This window comes from Falco biarmicus, chromosome 8 (assembly GCF_023638135.1).
Source record: "Falco biarmicus isolate bFalBia1 chromosome 8, bFalBia1.pri, whole genome shotgun sequence".
Classification (NCBI taxonomy): domain Eukaryota; kingdom Metazoa; phylum Chordata; class Aves; order Falconiformes; family Falconidae; genus Falco; species Falco biarmicus.
In genome coordinates, this window is record NC_079295.1 from 44,102,687 (window position 1) to 44,121,574 (window position 18,888).

The window sequence follows — 18,888 nt, forward strand, 5'->3', positions numbered from 1 at the left end:
ACAGCAGCTTGCTGCTGCCCAGCAGAACCTGGGAAGTGCTGAGATGGAGACTGAGCGCCCACAGCTTCCCCGGCATCCTGCAGCTCAACCATGAGCAGGGGACCTGGCCGGGCCCGTGCTGTGCTGCCTCCACATGCTGCCCTTTGCTCTGAGCCATGGGCAGGGGCTGTGCTGGTTGCCCTGGCACTGCTGCCCAGATGTTATCTGGCACCACACGTGCTCGGTGGCCCTGGGGACAGCGGGCAGTGGTGTGTGCCCTGCAGAGCACAGCCATCGTCAGGACCTGGGTCCAGGTCCATCGCACGTGAGGACAGTCATTGACTGCTGTGACACCCGGGGCTGACATCAGGCACCTCTGTGCCACAGGCTGCCATGCAAAGTCCCTTGGGTCTTTTGGAGGGGTCTGAGAAGTGGCCCCACGCCAAGGCACAGCAGCACCAAAGGCAGCTCCTGAGCCAGGGGAGCTGAAGGACAGACTGTGCTGGAGAGGGGCCCAGGCAGCCAGCACGCACCCCTCCCACAGCCCCAGAGCCAGCCAGGCCCCCTGGGACCTGGGCAAACTGACCCCCCTGACCGGGAGCTGCCCGTAAGTGCTCCTGGGCTGAGATGGAGTCGGGTGTGGACAGCGAGAACAAACATCGTTGCCTGGATGTTGCTGAGAATAGAATCGGCCTTTCCATGCCAGAAGCAGCTGCCGCAGGGTCTGTTTCTGAATGGCGATAGCCCACCTCTGCCGAGTGCCATACCTGGGCACCGCTGTGGTCACCAGCAGTGCTGCCTCTGGGGGAGCTCAGTCAGCAAGAGAACTTTTTTGTGCTCGGAGTCCTGAGGGTGAAGGTGGGGATCAGTGGGAGTGGGCACATCCATCTTTTGATGCTTGCCTTGTGAGCGTTTGCCTTCTCAGAGTTTTCCGGGTCACCCGGCAGGACCGTGGCAGTTCAAAACATAACAGACACCCCGGTCCCTGGTGACCCCGTGCTCAGAGAGGGTGGTCAGGGCTGGGGAGCCAAGCATGCTGAGCCCTGACCCTGGAACCAGTGTCACCCCAACCCAAGCCATGTCAGACCGTGTCCCCTCCGAGCATCCCAGCAGGATGATGCCATGCAGACCAAACGACTGACCAAACTAGGGCCAGGGAGCCCCTGGAATGAGGCAGCAGAGCCCTCGCACAGCCCACCAAGGGTGCCCACAGCATTAACTCTTTGTGCACCCAGAAAAAGGCAGGGTGGTTCCAGATTTGCACCAGATGCGGCCAGAGAAAGGCACGTCCCAGAGCTGGTGCCCAGGGTGGGAGCGCCGTTTTGATCCCCGAGGAAGGAGAGTGGTGGCAGTGTACTCAGACAAACCCTTGTCACGAAGCCCTCGCCGGAGACAGACAGGCACCTACCTGGCACCCATGTGCGCCTGCCCCGTGCCCACCGCCCGCCCCACCGGCCCCAGCCCCGGCTGCCCCAGCAGGGCGGCGGGAGGCGAGCAGGGGCGTACGGTGACACCTGCTAAAACAGCCAGTCTGGGACGGACCACGGGGCAAACAAACCTTCGCACCTGATGGGGGAAAGGCAAGCGGGCGGAGGGGACAGGCCACTGTTGATCTTGGGAGCCTGCAAAGCAAGGGAGGGTATTTAACCCCGTGCAGAGCCCCTTACAACCTCCTCAAGCTCCAAAACCTGACAGCTGAAAAAATAGCGGGGTGTTTTCCTTACATTTTCTGCAGGGTATCACTTTCAGCTGACTCTGGTAGAGCCGCTATGACCAAAACAATAGGTTACTCCGGGTGAGTAACAGGGGGAGGTTTGAATTTGTTTTAATAAGACAAGAAAAATGTTCTCTAGGTTTTGTTTAATCCTTATTTATAACATTGCCCTGTATTGTTACTTAGTTTCTTTCCCTCTATTAAAGCAGGTGGAAAGGGAAGGCAAACTGGCCTCCCACTGCCTGCAGAATCTCAATTTAATTTGCACTTGTACTGCTAGGCAGTTATTTGGGACAATATAAATATAAAATCCTGATTTGCAAAGAGCTTAAGAAGCTGTCATATACGAAATAGCACAGTACATTACCCACTAGATATTTCTGGCGGAATTATATGAAAGAGCTAAGGTTGCCATTGACAAAATCGATGATAAATACTGAGAAACTTTTTTTGCTAAATATGCAGGCATAACAAAAGAGATGTCAAAGAGGTTACCAACAGCAGAAATGCAGCCATCCTGGATACCATGCATAGCTGGCTCATCCCTGTTCCTGTCCTTGTCTCTGTCCCTGTCCCTGTCCCCGTCCCTGTCCCCGTTCCATCCCTTCCCTGACACTGGGGCCACATGTGCCCCTTTGCAGGGCTCGCAGGCCCCTCCATGCCCTATCCCTGTCCCTGCAGGCACTGCCTGGTGCCCCGACCTGTCTTCGCCCTGTTCCCCTGCAGCAGTGGGCTCGTCCATGTTAAAAACCCACACTTGGTCTCGATGGAGGAGGACATCCTGTATCACCTGGACTTGGGAACGAAGACGCGCAACCTGCTGGCAGTGTTCGGGGACATAAAGGTAAATAATGGTGAAAAAGCAAGGCAGCAGCTCCCGGCCCTGCGGGTGTCTCCAGCCCCTCGCCCCACAGCTCTACCATCCATGCCAGGGCCCCACTGCCACAGATGCTGCTGCCATGGACAGGGTACAGCTGCTCGGCAAAGGGACTCGGCGACCTGCAGCAGTCTGGGCAGGGAAGTCATCCATTCCTGCTTGTGTTGGGCAGAAATCCCAACAGAAAATTATCTTTTTAAAAACCTGTAGTTCCCTTAAACCTCATTTTGTATTGGCCCCCATGATGGAGGACAGATGAAGTGTGCATTTCTCCAAAGCATCTGATCATCATCTACTGGTGGCAAGGGAATGAGGATGTTGTATTTTCGGCTAGGACCTGCTGTCAAAAGCAGCCTGCCACAGCCACATCTTCTTCCAGTTTAAATCAGAGCGTTACCCCAGCGACACAAGGGGAAAAGACGCGGTCCCGCAAAGCTCGAGCAGCCTGGCACAGTCCGGCCACGCGTGGGCTCCCGCACCCTGCGCTGTTGGCAGCCGGATCAGCAGCGCTGCCCTTGCAGCCACATGCTGATCCCCCTCTCTATGTTCAGGCAGGATGTCATTTTTTCCTTTAATATGTAAAACTTGTCCTTTTTCCTCCCTGACTTTATGGCCTCTGTGTCATCAGCAGTGCTCACTAATTGCAGTTGGCATTGTTGATAGAATAAATTAAATGACAAGCTACTCTAACATCTGGTTTTGCTTTGCTGTCAGTAGGAATACTAACAGTTTAAATTTGCTGAATTATTTTACATTTTCTTGGCTGGGGACTGATATCCAAGTATGTGCAGCTGTACAGTTGTCTGGACGTAACATAGTCACAACCCTAAAGGCGTAACAACTTGGTTTTAGCATTAACTCCTGGGTTTGAGACCCTTGGCTGTTCTGGTGCGCCTCGACTTCCTGAGAGGAAGCAGCATCCTGCTGCACCCTCTGGGGAGATGTGTCTGGTGCAGCCCACCGCTGCCAGTTTAAGACTGAATCTCGGTACCTATTTCAGCTAAAAAGCACCAACACGTCCATATTTTACGTCCAGTTTGTCTGTGTTGGTGGAAGCCCGAAGAGGATGAGGGCATTTGCCCAGTTCATGCACTAGGAGCTGGGACTGACGGGTGATGGGGAGGACCTGGCAGACATCTACATGGGGATGGACCCGTACACCATGTACTGGGCTAGGCCAGTGCTCTCATCAGCATAAGTACCGTGCCGTGCCGCGCCGCACTGCACCACACGCGCTTTCCACCTCGGGCACTGCCAGCAGGCCCTGCCGCAGGCTCTGCTGCTGCCAGCGCGGTCCTGCAGCGGGCTGGCATGGGGGCCCTGGCTCCCCACACGGTGAGGTGGGTGGCCAGCACGACCTCTGCCTCCTGCAACACCCACCGACAGATTTTTTTCCTCTTTTCAGTTTTCAGCCATTACCATCAGTGCAACCTTTCAGCCATGGTAAAGCTTCTTCTGTTTGAATGGTATTTCTCGGCACCCTACATGTCCAGATTAAAAAGCATTGTATTAAAAATGAACATGTGCATACTTCGCTCAGTTCAGCAGTTTGGCAATTTGAGAGGCAAAGACCATTTCCCACATTGACACAAGCTCTAAAGTGAAAACCTTGCTTTATTATTAATTATTCTTTAAAAGCATAAATTTTGGCACTGCACAAAGGAAAAGGCAAATACAGGCTGCACTGGTGAGTGCTCATACCCCAAGGCTCAGTGCTGCCATCATTTCTTCAGGCATAAAATCAGTCTTAAATCAGATTCTCAGGAGGCAGCATCACTCACACGGCAGAGCTCGTGCTGGTCCCTCTGACCAAACCAAACCAAACCTGAGTGACGGGAAAGCCTGAGGGAGTCAAACTGGTGGGACCCAAGGGGAAAAAACCTGCACAGGCTTTGCCACTCCCCAGTCTGGCAGCAGTTGTGACACAGCTAGAAGAAAAGCCTATGCTGAGCTCTTGGCCACACACCGTTTTTGCACCAATGCAGAAGCCACCAACCCTCAGGCTCATCCCTGCGAGGGGACTCAGGGCAGAGCACGCAGCCAGCCTCCCCCAACATGCTTTGTGCAGAGCAGCTGCCAACATCACATTTTTGCAAGTTGCTTAGAGACACAAACGAACTCAAACATACCAGCGGCAGGAACACGGTTTCCTGCTTTGAATATTTACAATGAGAATAAATTTTTTAGGCATTGGCAAATAAGTCAGGCTGATGTTCCAGAATAACAACCTGCAAAAAGTTTTCATATTTAAAACATGATACAAGCCTAATAGACCATCAGTCTCACAGCCAAATGAAAAGACACAAAGCAAAACCCGACTGCATATGTTAAACTAGTTGTGCTTCTTTACATATGCTTCCTTCAGGTTTTTGAAAAAAAAAAAAAAAAAAAAAGATAGCAAACCCAAAAACCTGAGGCATGTTTCATGGCAAAAATCAAACCCCACACCACCGAATGCCTTCTGTTTGTCAAGGTAAAGCCGAGAAAAGGATGTCAGTTTGGGTGATGGAGCAGAAACCGAAGACGATGACGTGAAGGAGCACTGGGCAGAAAGCAGAGGCAGCCTCGGCAGCTTGAGATTTGCAGAACACCCACCAGCCCGGGGGAGCAGCAGCGGGGCCGGGGCAGCCGGGCACCACGAGCCCTGGCAGCAGGTGGGGAGCAGGGGGTGCCAGCCAAGCCCAGTGTCTGCAGGCAGCTGGGCATGGAGGGGCACCACGGTGGGTGAAGTGAACCGGGAAGCAGGACAGTTGCCCCATAAGGTGTGAGGCTTCCCATGACAAATGCCTGACCCCCAAACCCCAGCCCTCGCTGAAGGGCACGCACCCACCTGTTGCCCTTCGCACCCAACGATGCAGGCGGAGGTGCCCTGGTGGGGGGCGAGGACGGGCTGGGAGGTGCCTGGAGAAGTGGAGGTTCAGGTTGTCCTCACTGACATTCACCACTGCATGAGTATGAACAGGACACAACAAAGAATGGAAGGCGGCACATGGCATAAGCGTGGGCAGCACAAAGGGAAGGTCTTGGAGCGTTCAGCCATCGGGATGCATTTATGGAGACCTTTCTTGAAGGAGAGACACCATCTGTGTGCCTGATGGGATGGGCACCAGCTCAATTGATAAGAAGAACCTTAAAAGTGTCATGGGGTTAGACGCTGTACCTGGGCAGGCTACAAAGACCCTGAGATGTCTCTCCCTGCCTCAGAACTTTGCTGTTGGCCTCACCAGCTGAAGGAGGCCATGGCATAACCCTGAGCTCACTGCAGTCACGTACCTGTCACCTGCTGCAGCACCACGGGGAATGACATTTTTTTGCTAATTGGTCTCTTGTGCACGTGGCAGTTAAATTCTTGTCACCTGCAAGGCCAGTGCTGCTGTAGCCAAAGGTGGATCAAGGGTGAAGAAAGAGCATGGGAGCCTTGCGCAGTCACAGACCCTCCGAAAGCAGGAGGCCAGTACCTTGCACACTGGCAAAGAAATTGGCCCCGCGTCCACAGAGCCTAGCAGATGGGTTATGCTGAGTTGTTTCCTACAACAAGATTGCAATTTCAGAACTACCAAACACTAGAAAAATGTCAGGAAGCATGTGACATTTACGTAAACAAACTTCAGTTACTCTGGAACAGTTTCCTTTTCAAAATTGAATGCTGATTGCAGAGTAGAAGAAATGTAATAAATGAAGAACTAATAATCTGAGGACTATTTATAAACCTTTGGATCTGTTTGCAAATGCGACCATCTGTGTATTGCTCAAGGCCATGTTTTATTTAAACAAAAAGCCATTTGAGAGGATTAACAGTAGGAATAGCAATAAAACGAAGCACTCTGCCCAGGTTAGTGCAGCTGCAGGTATACATTTTACTTGCATCAAGGACTACAGACTGTGCGAGAGGAGTAGCCGCACCAGGCACGTGCCCGCTCAGTGGACCCAGGTGTGGCAGCAGGACAGCTAAAGCCACCAGTGAAGTTAGAGGAGAGGGTCGGGATGGGTGCCCATGCCTGGATGCACCAAGCATGGCTCCAGGTCCTGCCTGCGGTGATGCCCTGGGACCCAGCTCCCTGGCCAGCACCCATGCCACTGGAGCAGGGAACGCCACTTGCAAGTGGCTCAGCTGCCTGACGTCCATGGCAGCTCCTTAAGAAAAATTAAACCTAAATTAAGGGGGTTTTCTGCTCCCCAGTTTTCCCGTTCTGCAACTTGCTATGACTCTTCTAACAGTAATTTGGCATTTCTTGGATTTAACCCGGCAGGCCTTCACAGCTGACGTTTGCCACGGACCTCGGAGGAGCCGCAGTCTTACCCCACATAGTGTAACGTACCCCTGTACTTAAGAGTTGGGGGCTTACTCATTCTTTTCACCAATGTTATAGCCTGCATAGTTTTCTCTTCTATACAGAGACACAGCGTACTGACTTTAAACACTGCAGTTAATATGAGTTAAGTAACTATTCAAAGGAAAACTTTACCAGCCTCAGACAAAACGTAGGCATTGCTGGGTTTGCCTTCTGAAGCTACAGCCCGTTCCCCGTAACCATAAACCCACGCAGGGCCGGCAGTGACATCTCTCTGCTTCCTTTCAAGGTCAGGGGAGATTAGACTCTTTCCAGTGAAAAAAAGTTGGAGTACTTAAAAAGAGCTTATGATGCTGGTGTGAGGAACATTGAAATGGAGTCCACGGCATTCGCTGCCCTGTGCGGGCTGTGGGGCCGGGAAGGTGGGTCCTTCCTGTGCTCCCCGGCTTAACCCCACCTGAGGGCTCGCTTTGGTCCAAGATTCAGACAACCTGAAGGCTAAAAATGTGTTCCAATGATTTTAACTAGAAAACTACACTAAAACAAATACTGCGGCTAAATACCAGTTTGTCTTAGAAGGCCTGAGCACACGTTGGACCAAAAAAAGACTTAATCCCCCCCACCCCCCCAATCCCTCTCCTGTCCTTAAAGCAAGTCCTGGCCATACTGGCATAGCTGCCTCCCCCCATGTTTCTGGGGAAGAAGGGGGGCGAGCAGAGGGCCCTGCGGAGCAGCACTGCAGCCAGCAGCTGCTCCAGGGCTCCAGCCGCGTCCCCCAGGGAGTCCCCAGGGCAGCGGGAGCAGGGCCCCTCTCCTTCCCCACAGGGCAGCGCTTTAAGGCAGCTGGTACCTGTCACCAGGCGCAAGGTAACACAGTGCTTCGGCTGTCCTGCAGCTGCCGTTGGCTGCATGGCCCTCCTGGGCCGCCTGGAAGGGGACCAGACCCAGGCGCCCCGCGAGGTGCTGTGGGAGCGCCAGCAGCGGCCCCAGCGCCTGATCGCAGCCTTCATCCAAAAGCACCTGGGGCTGCACCCTCCAGCAGGAAAAGTGCTTTTCTCCACAAACCGATGGGTGAGAAGCAGAGCAACAGGGCAGCAGGTCCCAGCTGGTGCAGTGCAGGTTTGTGCTCCCGCACCGGGAGCGGGTGTGCAGGACCTACTCACGCTGGTGCAGCGCAGCTTTTTCTGGGAAATGGAAAAGGACATGATGCACTCCCACAGGTGAGTGCCCTCCACAGCTGCGTAGGGCGGCTGGATCCAGCGAACGCTGGTGTGCAGGAGCTGCAGACCACCAGTACGGCTTGAATTGCACAAAGACACTTGCACACCCAAGGAAAGCTCCAGCCAAAATTTGCACAGAAATTAGGGCTGTGTTACTGAACTGCATGCTCCTCACTCCTGTCTCCAGTGGTTGTAAAGGACTGTCCCGTTAGGGTCTCTCCTGTCCACAGGGATCCTCTAGGATGGAGATCTCTTTGCATTTGGCATAAAGCCGAAACCCAAGTAAATGACATGCAAAATTAATCTGCGTCTGTAACTGTGACTGTTACGCATTGCTGTTATGAAGGCCATTCAGACTTTCATTCATACAGTATCTAAAGATCCGTCAAAAATTGATGTACACCAGGGTGTCTGAACACAAGAGGTGGCCACGCGGGAAGCCCACCCTGCGCAGGCTGTCCCCGGCCGAGCAGAAGCAGCTCCATCCCCGTCGCACTGGCAGCAGGTTTGGGTGTGGGGCACTCGGGGATCCTCGAGAGGGAGTGAGGGGAGCACGTGTTACTGATAAAACCTTGCCCTGATGTCACATAACTGCCAGGGACTGCACCGTTCATGTTCATCTGCTAATCAGCACACAGCAATAATCTAGAAAATAATCTTTTAAGTGTCTCCACAAGCTGTAAAACTAAACCACTCCTGGGTTGGGTGGAGGGGCTTTTCATGGAGGGTAACCCACAACCTGAAGAATTTCCCACCAAAATCACATCCAGTTCTTAAGGTTCACAACTAAGGTTGCTTCCAAATGAATTTTGACACCTTTGGAACCAAAAATTACAGGATTTGAGTTCTGGTAAACAAAATTGTATCAAAAAACACGGGAGAAGTTCTCAAGATACTAATGGTATTAAAAGCACGAAACATATTAAGTCTAAAGATACCTACAGAAGTGCTGAGGGTCCATTCCCAAGGTACTCGTTCTCTGGTCAGCATCCCTAAATCTGCTTCATCAGCAACCCTGGGGCCCCTCTATTCCCAGATGTACTTCCACGCACTCAGGCACTGCTCGATTTGCCTCCCAAATGTGTGGGTTTCTCTCGGCATCCCTCTTGTCACCCCACTGCACGTCATCGCGCTGCCTCCTCCCGTCGGCAGAGGTCCGTTTCCAGGGTGTGGGGCCATCTGGGGTGCTCCCCTGGCATGGGCACCCTGCAGTCATGGTCCCCAGCCACTCCAACAACTTACCAGCACTTTGATCTGGGACATGTTCAGTTTGCTGCCATGAAAAAGCAAACTGTTTTTTACAAGAAAAGGAGATTGGTTCCTAGTTTTCATTCTGAGATTGCAGATTTTAGGCTCAAATATTAACCTGACGGGGAGGAATCCCAGGACAGGAGCCAGTGTCCTCCCAGAATGGAAACAAAATCACTCCATTCGCTCCCCATGCCATCTAACCCACCATTCTGTCGTGGTTTGACCCCAGCCAGCAGCTAAGCACCATGCAGCCACTTGCTCACTCCCCTGCTCCACTGGGATGGGGAGGAGAATCGGAAAAAGGTAAAACCCATGGGTTGAGATAAAAACAGTTTATTGAAATACAATGAAATCTACTACTACTACTACTACTAATTGTAATGAAAAGGGAGAAAACAAAGAGAGAGGAACAACGCCCAAGAAACCCCCCAAGTGATGCACAATGCAGCTTCTCACCCGCCTGCTGAGCGATGCCCAGCCAGCCCCCCAGCAGCGACCAGCAGTCCCGGCCAGCTCCCCCAGACTCTGTACCGAGCATGATGCTCCATGGTATGGAATAGCTCTTGGGCTAGCCGGGGTCAGCTGTCCTGGCTCTGCTCCCTCCCGGCTTCTACTGCCCCTCCTCACTGGCAGAGCATGGGAAACTGAAAAGCCCTTGCCTTGGGGTAAGCACGACTTAGCAACAACTAAAACACCGCTGTGTGATCAACGTTACACTCGTATTACACCCAGAACACGGCGCTGCGCCAGCTACGGAGAAGAAAATGAACTCCATCCCAGCCTGAAACCAGGACACATTCCAACTCAGTTCTGTACGTCCGAAGTCCACTCAAGAAACTTCTATAGCAATTGCAAAGCACCGGAAGTCCTTTGTGAAAACAATTTAAAGCCACTCCGGGAAAAGAAACACGATACTTTTAACATTTTGCCTAATTCAATTATTATATTTATTATATATAATATAATTATAAAAATAAAAAATAATATAATCATATATATAACATATATATATATAATATAAATTATATATATATATAAAATATACTAGGCGAGGCTTGCTCTGCATAGCTTACAGCGACACAGTCTTGGTCATCAACTTTGCAGGAGACAGTGAGCTCTCTATATTCTAGAACACTGTCCAGTGAAGAGACTCTTGTTTTTCTCATTTTGGTTTTAGCTTAATGATTATGTCATTAAATGTTTTTTTCTGCTGCCCGTTCTAAGTCTGATGCTCTTGAAGGGCTTCAGCTGAGTCGTTCAGAAGGCGTGTCCTTGGTGCGCTGCTTTTCAAAATATTGACCATTACTGCAAAGCCCTCTCTATTCTCAGAGGGGTCAGAACTCAAATCAGTTATGTTTTTCTTTTTCTATAAATACACATGTAAATGTGCATATAAGGTTATGTGCACATAAGCTGGCACAAACTTTATATGTTTTGCAGCAGCTGGATACTGCACCAACTGATCTTGCGCCAGCTGGGTACTTGACTTTTGGGCACTATTTCACATTTCAGCCACTTTTCTGACTACCAGAATTGACAGAGAAGTAGTATATCTTGAAATCAAATAATTTTCAAAGAGAAGGTTTTCCCAGGCTTTAAAAAAATCAGATTGCCCATCAAACTGCATACACTTCATACACTGGCATAAAGGATAGCTGAGCTCAGAACGGTTACCCTTACCAAGTCACAACCAACAAAGTAGGGCTGCAAGGGATGCTGGTTGAGAAGTCTATTTCCCATTAACATTTTCTAAATTACTGTTTTCATGTACGAGTAATTTCATACATTTTTGCACAAAAATAACTTGCAAAATTTCATTTTTTTTAAAAAAAGGGTGGATGGCATTTATCACGAAAACAAATGTCATTTTAAGCACCTTCACTTCCTGAAGGGTTTTGATCATCTCTCATGAACAGTGCTAAGTGAGGAAGAGGAAGACAAAGACAAACCCACCCCACTCCCGCAGGAGGAGCACGCGAGAGGAGCGTGGCCAGGCCAGGGAGGGTGGCCAAGGGGGTCTGCAGGAGCTCTCCTGGCAAGAGCAGCCTCTGGGTGTGCTGAGCAACTGAGCAAAATACCTGAAACCAGTTTCAGGGACCTGCTTGTTTTTCATTCTCCACTGTTAACACGTAAATCCCTCTAAAAAGCCTCACTCTGGGCTCTCCGTATCAAGAACGAGCCCCGATTCATGGCTGCAGTGAGCTGACACAGCCTCATCGGTGTAAGCAGACTTCTACTCAGTCTATTCCCTGAGAAGCAACAGACATGGATACAATTGCAAGACACTGCCTAAAACTCAGTGCACTTTATTTCAAAAACAAACGGCTGCTTCATTTAAACTCTTTTTTCATGTATGTCTCAGTATTTATAAAAGATGACAACTATAATCTGAAATGATTTTGCACCACTGAAACTATCTTGTAGATCTGCTTTTAAATGCAAGAAAAAAGCCCCTCAACTGCCTTAAGTTTGGAATCTCCCATTTCTGGGAAGCAGTCTAGCAGCCAATCTGGTCTCCAAAGGAGAAGAAAAGCAATGCTGGTCTCCCCTGCAGGAACATCCAACAAGTTGTGAAGCTGGCCAAGTGTGTTTTAAAAATAATGTTACCCCAAATGACATACCAAAATAAAATGCACAAATATATGCAGAATTGTAATTTTAGCACAAATACGGAAAAGCTAAATCCAGAAGATGTACAGCTCCCACAGCTTTCGGGCACACTCTGTAGCATTTCTCCTCCGTTAAAAGAACTTAGCTTCAATACTCAGGTTGTGTTGCTCCTGGTTTTAAACTTTCTTGCTCTCAGCAGGTCTGTTGTGCCAGCTCTTCCCCCACCTTCCAGGCACCCTTCCTAGAGCCTCCGTCTGCTTCTGGCTTTGCACCCGTGAGCACCCCGGTGGGAGCAAACCTCCCTCCCCAGGTTCTCAGGGACCTGCTGAGGTCAGGCTTACCCTGCAAGGTTTTGCCTATGTTACTCTCGGTTTGAGGTGTGAGAAGTTACCATTGCTTGTCTCTGACTGCAAAACATTTGGTGTGGAGGTGTCAGGAGAAGAGGGCCCATCGGCTGTGCTGGGTAAGGAGGTAGCATGTAGTGGCCAGCAGTAAAACCACTCTCTGGGTGTTTGCTGGGGGAGCACAGACAGGGCTCTCCCTCCACCCCGATCCTCAGCTTCTCCTCTCAACAGTGAGGAATTACTGCGTTTCACAAGGCAGCGTAGGTATGTGATCCAATAAGACCTACAGGGCATCACAATGCTACATTAATGAAGTTCCTATCATTACTTAGATACGAAACTGTGGATGTTCAGATCTTTCTGACATTCATTGTCCTTAGAAATTTTTGGTTAAACTGCTAATTGTAATTTGTTCACATACCTTTTACACTCATCTTATGTAAGGCTTGAAAACATAATCAGTTAAAAAAAGAAATGACAACAATTTCCCTTTCATTTAACAGAATCATGTTCAGTAGTTTCAGATCCAAAATAAAGATTCCAGATCTGAAATGTTATTTCTAATTTCTAATTTATACTGAAAGACTAATCTGCAATATGAAATTGTATGACCGATTTGCAGTAAATATGATGCAGCAAATTGGTTTCTAAATATAGACAAAGGTTAAGTTTCTTACAATAAACAAGGAGTTATACAAACATTCACAGCCATGAAGATTTTATAATTAAAAGAAACAAATTCTCAAGAAATCTGGAATGAAAGTTGCAGGGTGTATTCACATATAATATAATCTAATGCGACTGTTCTGCAAAGCTATTTTGGATTTACGGTGCCAATTTAAAAACAGAGTTCCTGCTTAAGATGCTACACATCAGACTGGCCTGTAATGTCTGTAAGGAGTCTTTCATGTGCAGGTGTCCTTCCCCCAGCAGAAACAGACGCAGGGAATTACACTACAGCAGCCTCGATAAAATCTTCACCAAGACAGGTGTAAAATGGTTAGCATTGCACGAGCAAGGCACACTGCTTTTCTGAATGACTGCACACACTGAGAACCAAGTAGCTCTATGGCACAGCCTATGGGGATTTTATTTGAAGTTTTCACATTATAGGTCAGACAATACCCCTGAAGCTTCTCTGCTCTTGATATGAGAGAGATGCTCTACGTTTTAAAGACTGTAGATTCCATATCTCTTCTTGGAAGCTTCAGTGGAGGAATTTTTGGTAAAATCTCTTTTGCATAAAGTGTTTTATGAAGTCCAGCTTCTCGAAGAGCTAGCTCAACACGAAGTCGAGGGTCAGAAATGACCTGTTAAAATAAACCACAGCAATGATAAATAGAAACAAAAAAATACTTTCCTCATACACATAGTGTATGTTATGTTACAAGTTATCTGTGGATCTATATATTTTGAAAGTTTTAAAAGAAAGTCAGAAAATTATGGTCATAGAAGAAAGCCTTCAAAAGCAGAGAAACCCTACAGTGAACAAGCCTTATTACACTGCACACATCCTGATATTATCCTTTTTAATATTAATGATCACAAACTATTTTAACAAAGAGCCCTGGTTGTCACTCCTCAGCAAAACTCAAAGGGTTGATGAGAAACTGAGTGACTTTTAATTCAGCTTGCTCACTGAAGAGTTGCTGACTTCTCTACTGTTCTGCATCAATACAGCCCTGCTTTCAGCACAAGACACTTAATCCCTTCCTGTTTGTTTCTATACGATCTAAGTGCTTCAAACATGTTTGTGATTTTTCTCACAGCATTGCCTTGTGACCACATGGCAGCACCACTTCCATTTTACGTAATGACAATCAATGCCCAAGGAAATTGCTTCTGAATTTGTCAAAAGGTTATCTGGCAAAATTTGCAAGCCTCTTTCAAATCCTTCTTCTGGAGGCAACAGTGAGGGAGCGCTGAAAGTACACGTGAGAGTTTCCCATTGCCTTCAGTTCTAGCATCACCTGCCACAGCGCCCAGAGCTGCTGGGAAGACCAACAATGGGGAACATTATCCATGACCACTGCAGCTCTGGGATGGAGCATGCTCATATGCTTAGCAGGAATCACGTACTGCAGTCTGAGCAGTACCAAAACCTGCCTGGAGTTGAAGCAGGAAGAATATTCTGAGAATTCAGGTATCAATCCCAAATATGCATGTTCAGCGCATTTTTAAGGTAAGGCTTTTCAGAACCTCATACATCAGTCAGATCTCGGTAGATGTTAATAGTCAAACAAAACCTACATCTCTTGTACCACACCTCTCCTTTACCAAACCTGAGAAGCTTTAAAATGTCTTAAAATGGGAAGTGCTGGACAAGTGTAGTTAATAGACATTGTTACATTTCAGTTTATTCAGTGCTAAAAGAAAGTTTTTACACCATAGAATTATATGATAGCAGTTCTCTTTCTGTAAACATAATTTTCAAATTCCAGAGTGGGTATAATTTCAAATGCATAGACTAAGCAGATGGGGAACAGTAAGGGAATCAAAAAATCCTCCCCCGTGTTGCTTACTTCCATTTGAAATTGAGCTAGCACTGTGCTCACCAATCCAAGTGACCTGAAAACAGGAGTATAGTTACTTCAGTTTCCTACTTCATTTACACTTCACTGATTTCTTCTCCTTTACCCCTTGCTTATCACATTCCAACTGATCTTCAATCCAGCAATAGTGTTAAAGACAGTCAAGACACCAGCTTCCAGCTTATGAAGAGATTTGTGCTGTGCATAATCTTCCAAGAAAAAAAGAACCCCTCATATTTAAGCTACCTGTGACGTAGCTCTTTTGTATACAGTCAGGAGAACTTAAACGCTGAGTCAGTTCGCTTCAAATACTACGACACTAACTGGAGGTGAAAAGGAGGCACTCTTTTAAATAAATGCATAAAAATGTAAAAGGGGTGAGTTTTGAAATGAATAAAATAGCAAACAGATCAGGCAAAATGCCTGGCAAACACACAAGTGCCAAATGACACCTTTAGCCCAGTGTCCTCTCTCTGGTAGCAGTGGTGGGAGATGCTGTTCAGCGACAGCCCGGGAGCCCTGCACTGGACCTGACTGGATGGACCTTTGTGGCCCACGCTTGTTGCTCCAGCATCTACATTGGGTCAGAGAGATTTTACCCCACCCACTGCTCATTATGGTTTTATATATTCTATCTATTCTATATTCTACTGTTAATATTGCTATTTAGTATATATTATTAGCATTACTATCATGTACTGCTATTAAGATATATGTGCACACAGTAAACTATACAGTATGATTACAGACACTTACCTGCTGTTCACTGTACGTATGCAACTTAAACAGTGGCTTCTGAAGACCAAACTCTTCTTTGGTCCCAATGCCCATCCGAGCTTTAGATGCCACCGTATCAGCCACTACTCTAGCCGGATCTGATTTTGCAGCAATGGCAACCTAAAATACATGATACAAAAATAACAATTACCTCTATGTAGACCTAAGGTGAGAAAAGGTGATTAGCAATAACACATCCCTTGAGAACACAATCATTTTCCTGGTTTAAAAATTTCAAAAGTTGTCTTAAACCACCTTGTATCCATATACAGAAGTTGTAAAGCTTAGAACTTGAATCCAGAGTAAAACCACTTTGACAGAGAATAATAATCGGGGAGATTTTTTTCCTGTTTCCCAATGGAGACAGTTTAATCGGCTGGACTTAATACAGCACTGTGCATGCCCAGAACTGCTTCAGAGTGAGCTGCCTGCTATGTGGGCAAGCCTAACACAGAATAACCCGCATATTATGAATGCCAGCTGTCAGTCCTTGAAAACAAACTTTAAAGCTGGACAGCGTTTCCATCAAGAGAGAGTTTATGTCGCTACCTCATCATACTCCTGGTAGGCAATAAGCTTACAGTAAGATTTAGGCTCCCAGAAAGCAGCACGTCCCAAACGTGCACCACTGATGTTTGCGCTGTAGGAGCGGCGCGTGGTCCTGGCTGCGGAGGCAGCCCTGGCTCCGCAAGGATGGTGTAAGAGAGAAGCAACAGCACCCTCGGCTCTCTAGCAGAGATTGGCATGGGCTTGGATGTTCAAAACCAGTAACCAAATGGAACCAGCAGACTCATAATTTAGCAATACCCACAACTCCTGCAAGTCCAAACTGTCTTCTGATGGAAACAGAGGTGTTCAGATCTGAAGTTCACAATCTTTACAGAGTCATGGACAACAACGTTGAGAGATAAGCCACAGGATTTTTTTCTTAAGTGTATCTGTTCTAAGTGTTTAATTTCCTGCAGCTAGATGAGTATCAAAGATTCTCTCAGACACTATATTGTGCAAGAGTCAACCTTTTTTCATTGCTTATTTTCTTTGTGTCAAAATATTCAGATACAGACAGGCTAATACTACTTTGTAAAATACAGAAAGATGCATAAGCAAAATAATCAGTTGGGACACCATCTGAATGGCTAAACCAAAAAAAATTTTTTTTTTTAATTGTGTATGATAATTTCCCCCCCCCCACCCCCCATCTCTTTAATAAAATGTCACCTTTGTATTTACAGGCTGTCAAAATACACAGACTGGATGACTTCAGTAAAGATCTTTTTTTTTTTTCCCCACATACAACCAAGCGGCATAATTTATGAAGCAGTATTTCATTAGTGTGAAACCCAGAGAACAAATACTGGTTAGAAATATGTAACGAAGTGGGAAGCCTACTGTCCTAGTCAAAGGCCATTCTAGAAGCATTTTCTACTTCAGTAAGAGAATGGGGTCGGTTAGAAGGGATCAACAGATCACGACTCAACCAGTCTCTTGTAAAATCTGATGCGAAAGATAATGCAATTCAACCAGTAACTTAGAAAAGACATAACAGGGTTATTATTAAAAATGCATTGACAAGCTAAAATAACACTGTTAATACTGCAAAACATTTAATTGAATCAGATTATTAAAAATAAAGCATTATTGAATGGAAATGAGCCTGAGTTCAACAGTTAAAAAAAATGACTGAAGTAACAGACCAATGATCCCTTAGGTCTATTTATTCCTGCTACGCTCAGCTCTCCCACAGTAGATGGCTCAGGGTATTTAATCTCTGTTATGTTTTTCTTTCTTCTTGACTTTGCACACCCAAATGCTGAAGTGAAAGCACTTATAAGGCCACAAACAGTCCATGAGAGACCGAGAAAGAATTTCACTGGCATGCACATGGTTCTGGGATGGTTAATCCTGAAGCCAAAGGATGTGCTGAAGGTGAGGTCAAGGCTGCATCAAATACCATATTTTTAACCATGGGTAGTCCTAGGGAGAAAGCTGCTACATTAGTGCCGTTTAAATTATCCAAAATCAAAAGCGTTTGAAGAGCACCTTTCCTCCCTCCCTCATTTTCCTTTGCCTGCACATTTAGGCTGCAGTTCCTGGAGTGTAAAGAATGTGAGCTCTAGATTTCTCCTTTTTAATCTTTGGAGGAAAAAATAAGGAGGATTAGATAAAAAATGTAAGTGAAGTTAAAATTCCTCCTCCGAAAGTCAGCAGCAGGAAAGAAAACAAAACCAAACCAAAACCACTATATTTACTATGACAAACATTAGCAAGCATTTTCTGGGATGTCCTTTTTAAAATAATGTGCAAAAGTTTCACAGACACTTAAACCTCTCTCTGAAGAAAAGTTGTCCAAGGTCTGTAAGTTTTCAGAATTTAAATTACTCAAAAATATTGCCTAATATTCAAGGCAGATTTATGATTCCTAAAGGAAAAAAAGAAAAAAGAAAAAGAGAAATCACATCCAACCCAGAAAAAAAATCTATTTTCAGATATCCAGTTTCTACAGTCGACTTAACATCATAATGTTCCTGTTGTCAGAGTTACAAAGCACACAGGATTTATAACATGACAGAATTACTGTTAAAGTAAGACCAAAAGTGCATTTCAACATCTTCGTTTATTTGCTTTTGATCGATTGGTCTTTTTATCTTTCATAATACGGCAGTATGTGTTTATATCATTACTGTATATGAAAATACTGTATGCAGGAGATAAAGCCACCTGTTGTCGGAGTGCTTCAAGGCGTTTCTTTTTTTTCTCTTCTTCACGTGCTTCTTGAAGTGCCAGTTCCTTTTTCTCCAGCAACTGTCTTTCTAGTAATGCTTGTCTATACTTTACCCTGCAAAACAGAATACATACAAATGGAAAAAAAGGGGTCAACTGTAATTTTAGATTTCTGTTACGATATTTCAGTTTGAAAACTAGTCTGATGTTTTCTATATCTATGTAATAATACTATGGTGGTTCAGCCGAACACCTGAAAAATGCAAAAAAAAAAAAAAAAGCCTTTTCATTTGAATGTGTTGTTTTTGTTGGAGTAGTTTGGTTTGGGGTTTTGGGGGGAAGCGGGTTTTGGGGAGATTTTTTTTTATTTATTTGGTTTTAGGGTTCTTTTCCCGTTTCTTTGTTTTAAATAACTTGGCTAACCTTTCAGGTTTCTTTTCTAGAACGCAGATTCTCTCTAGCATGCTTTATATAGTCCTGCTACCCTCCCCACACCTCCTCCCCCCGCCACCATATTCTTTGCCAAGAAGAAATGTTCTCTGACATCTGTGTATGGCAGAAGAACTCCTTCC

General features: G+C 46.6%; 2 protein-coding genes across 4 annotated transcripts in view; one reads left to right on the forward strand and one right to left on the reverse strand.

Moving 5' to 3' along the window:
• The first annotated feature begins 1,682 nt into the window (after window positions 1-1,682).
• On the forward strand, window positions 1,683-8,497 carry UPP2 (uridine phosphorylase 2). The gene is given in 6 exon segments (XM_056349163.1): window positions 1,683-1,774; window positions 2,420-2,537; window positions 3,607-3,762; window positions 7,167-7,284; window positions 7,758-7,933; window positions 8,429-8,497. Coding segments are annotated over 6 exon segments (663 nt in total). The 5' UTR covers window positions 1,683-1,748.
• A 1,751-nt stretch (window positions 8,498-10,248) lies between these two features.
• The window catches only part of CCDC148 (coiled-coil domain containing 148), a 78,271-nt gene continuing 69,631 nt past the window's right edge, over window positions 10,249-18,888 (reverse strand). For all 3 annotated transcript variants that reach the window (XM_056350033.1, XM_056350032.1, XM_056350034.1), the window contains 3 exons: window positions 18,314-18,431; window positions 15,575-15,715; window positions 10,249-13,597 (listed from right to left, as the gene is read on the reverse strand). In XM_056350033.1, coding sequence (XP_056206008.1) covers window positions 13,451-13,597; window positions 15,575-15,715; window positions 18,314-18,431 — 406 coding nt within the window. In that variant the 3' untranslated portion in view covers window positions 10,249-13,450. The remainder of the gene's footprint in view (window positions 13,598-15,574; window positions 15,716-18,313; window positions 18,432-18,888) is intronic.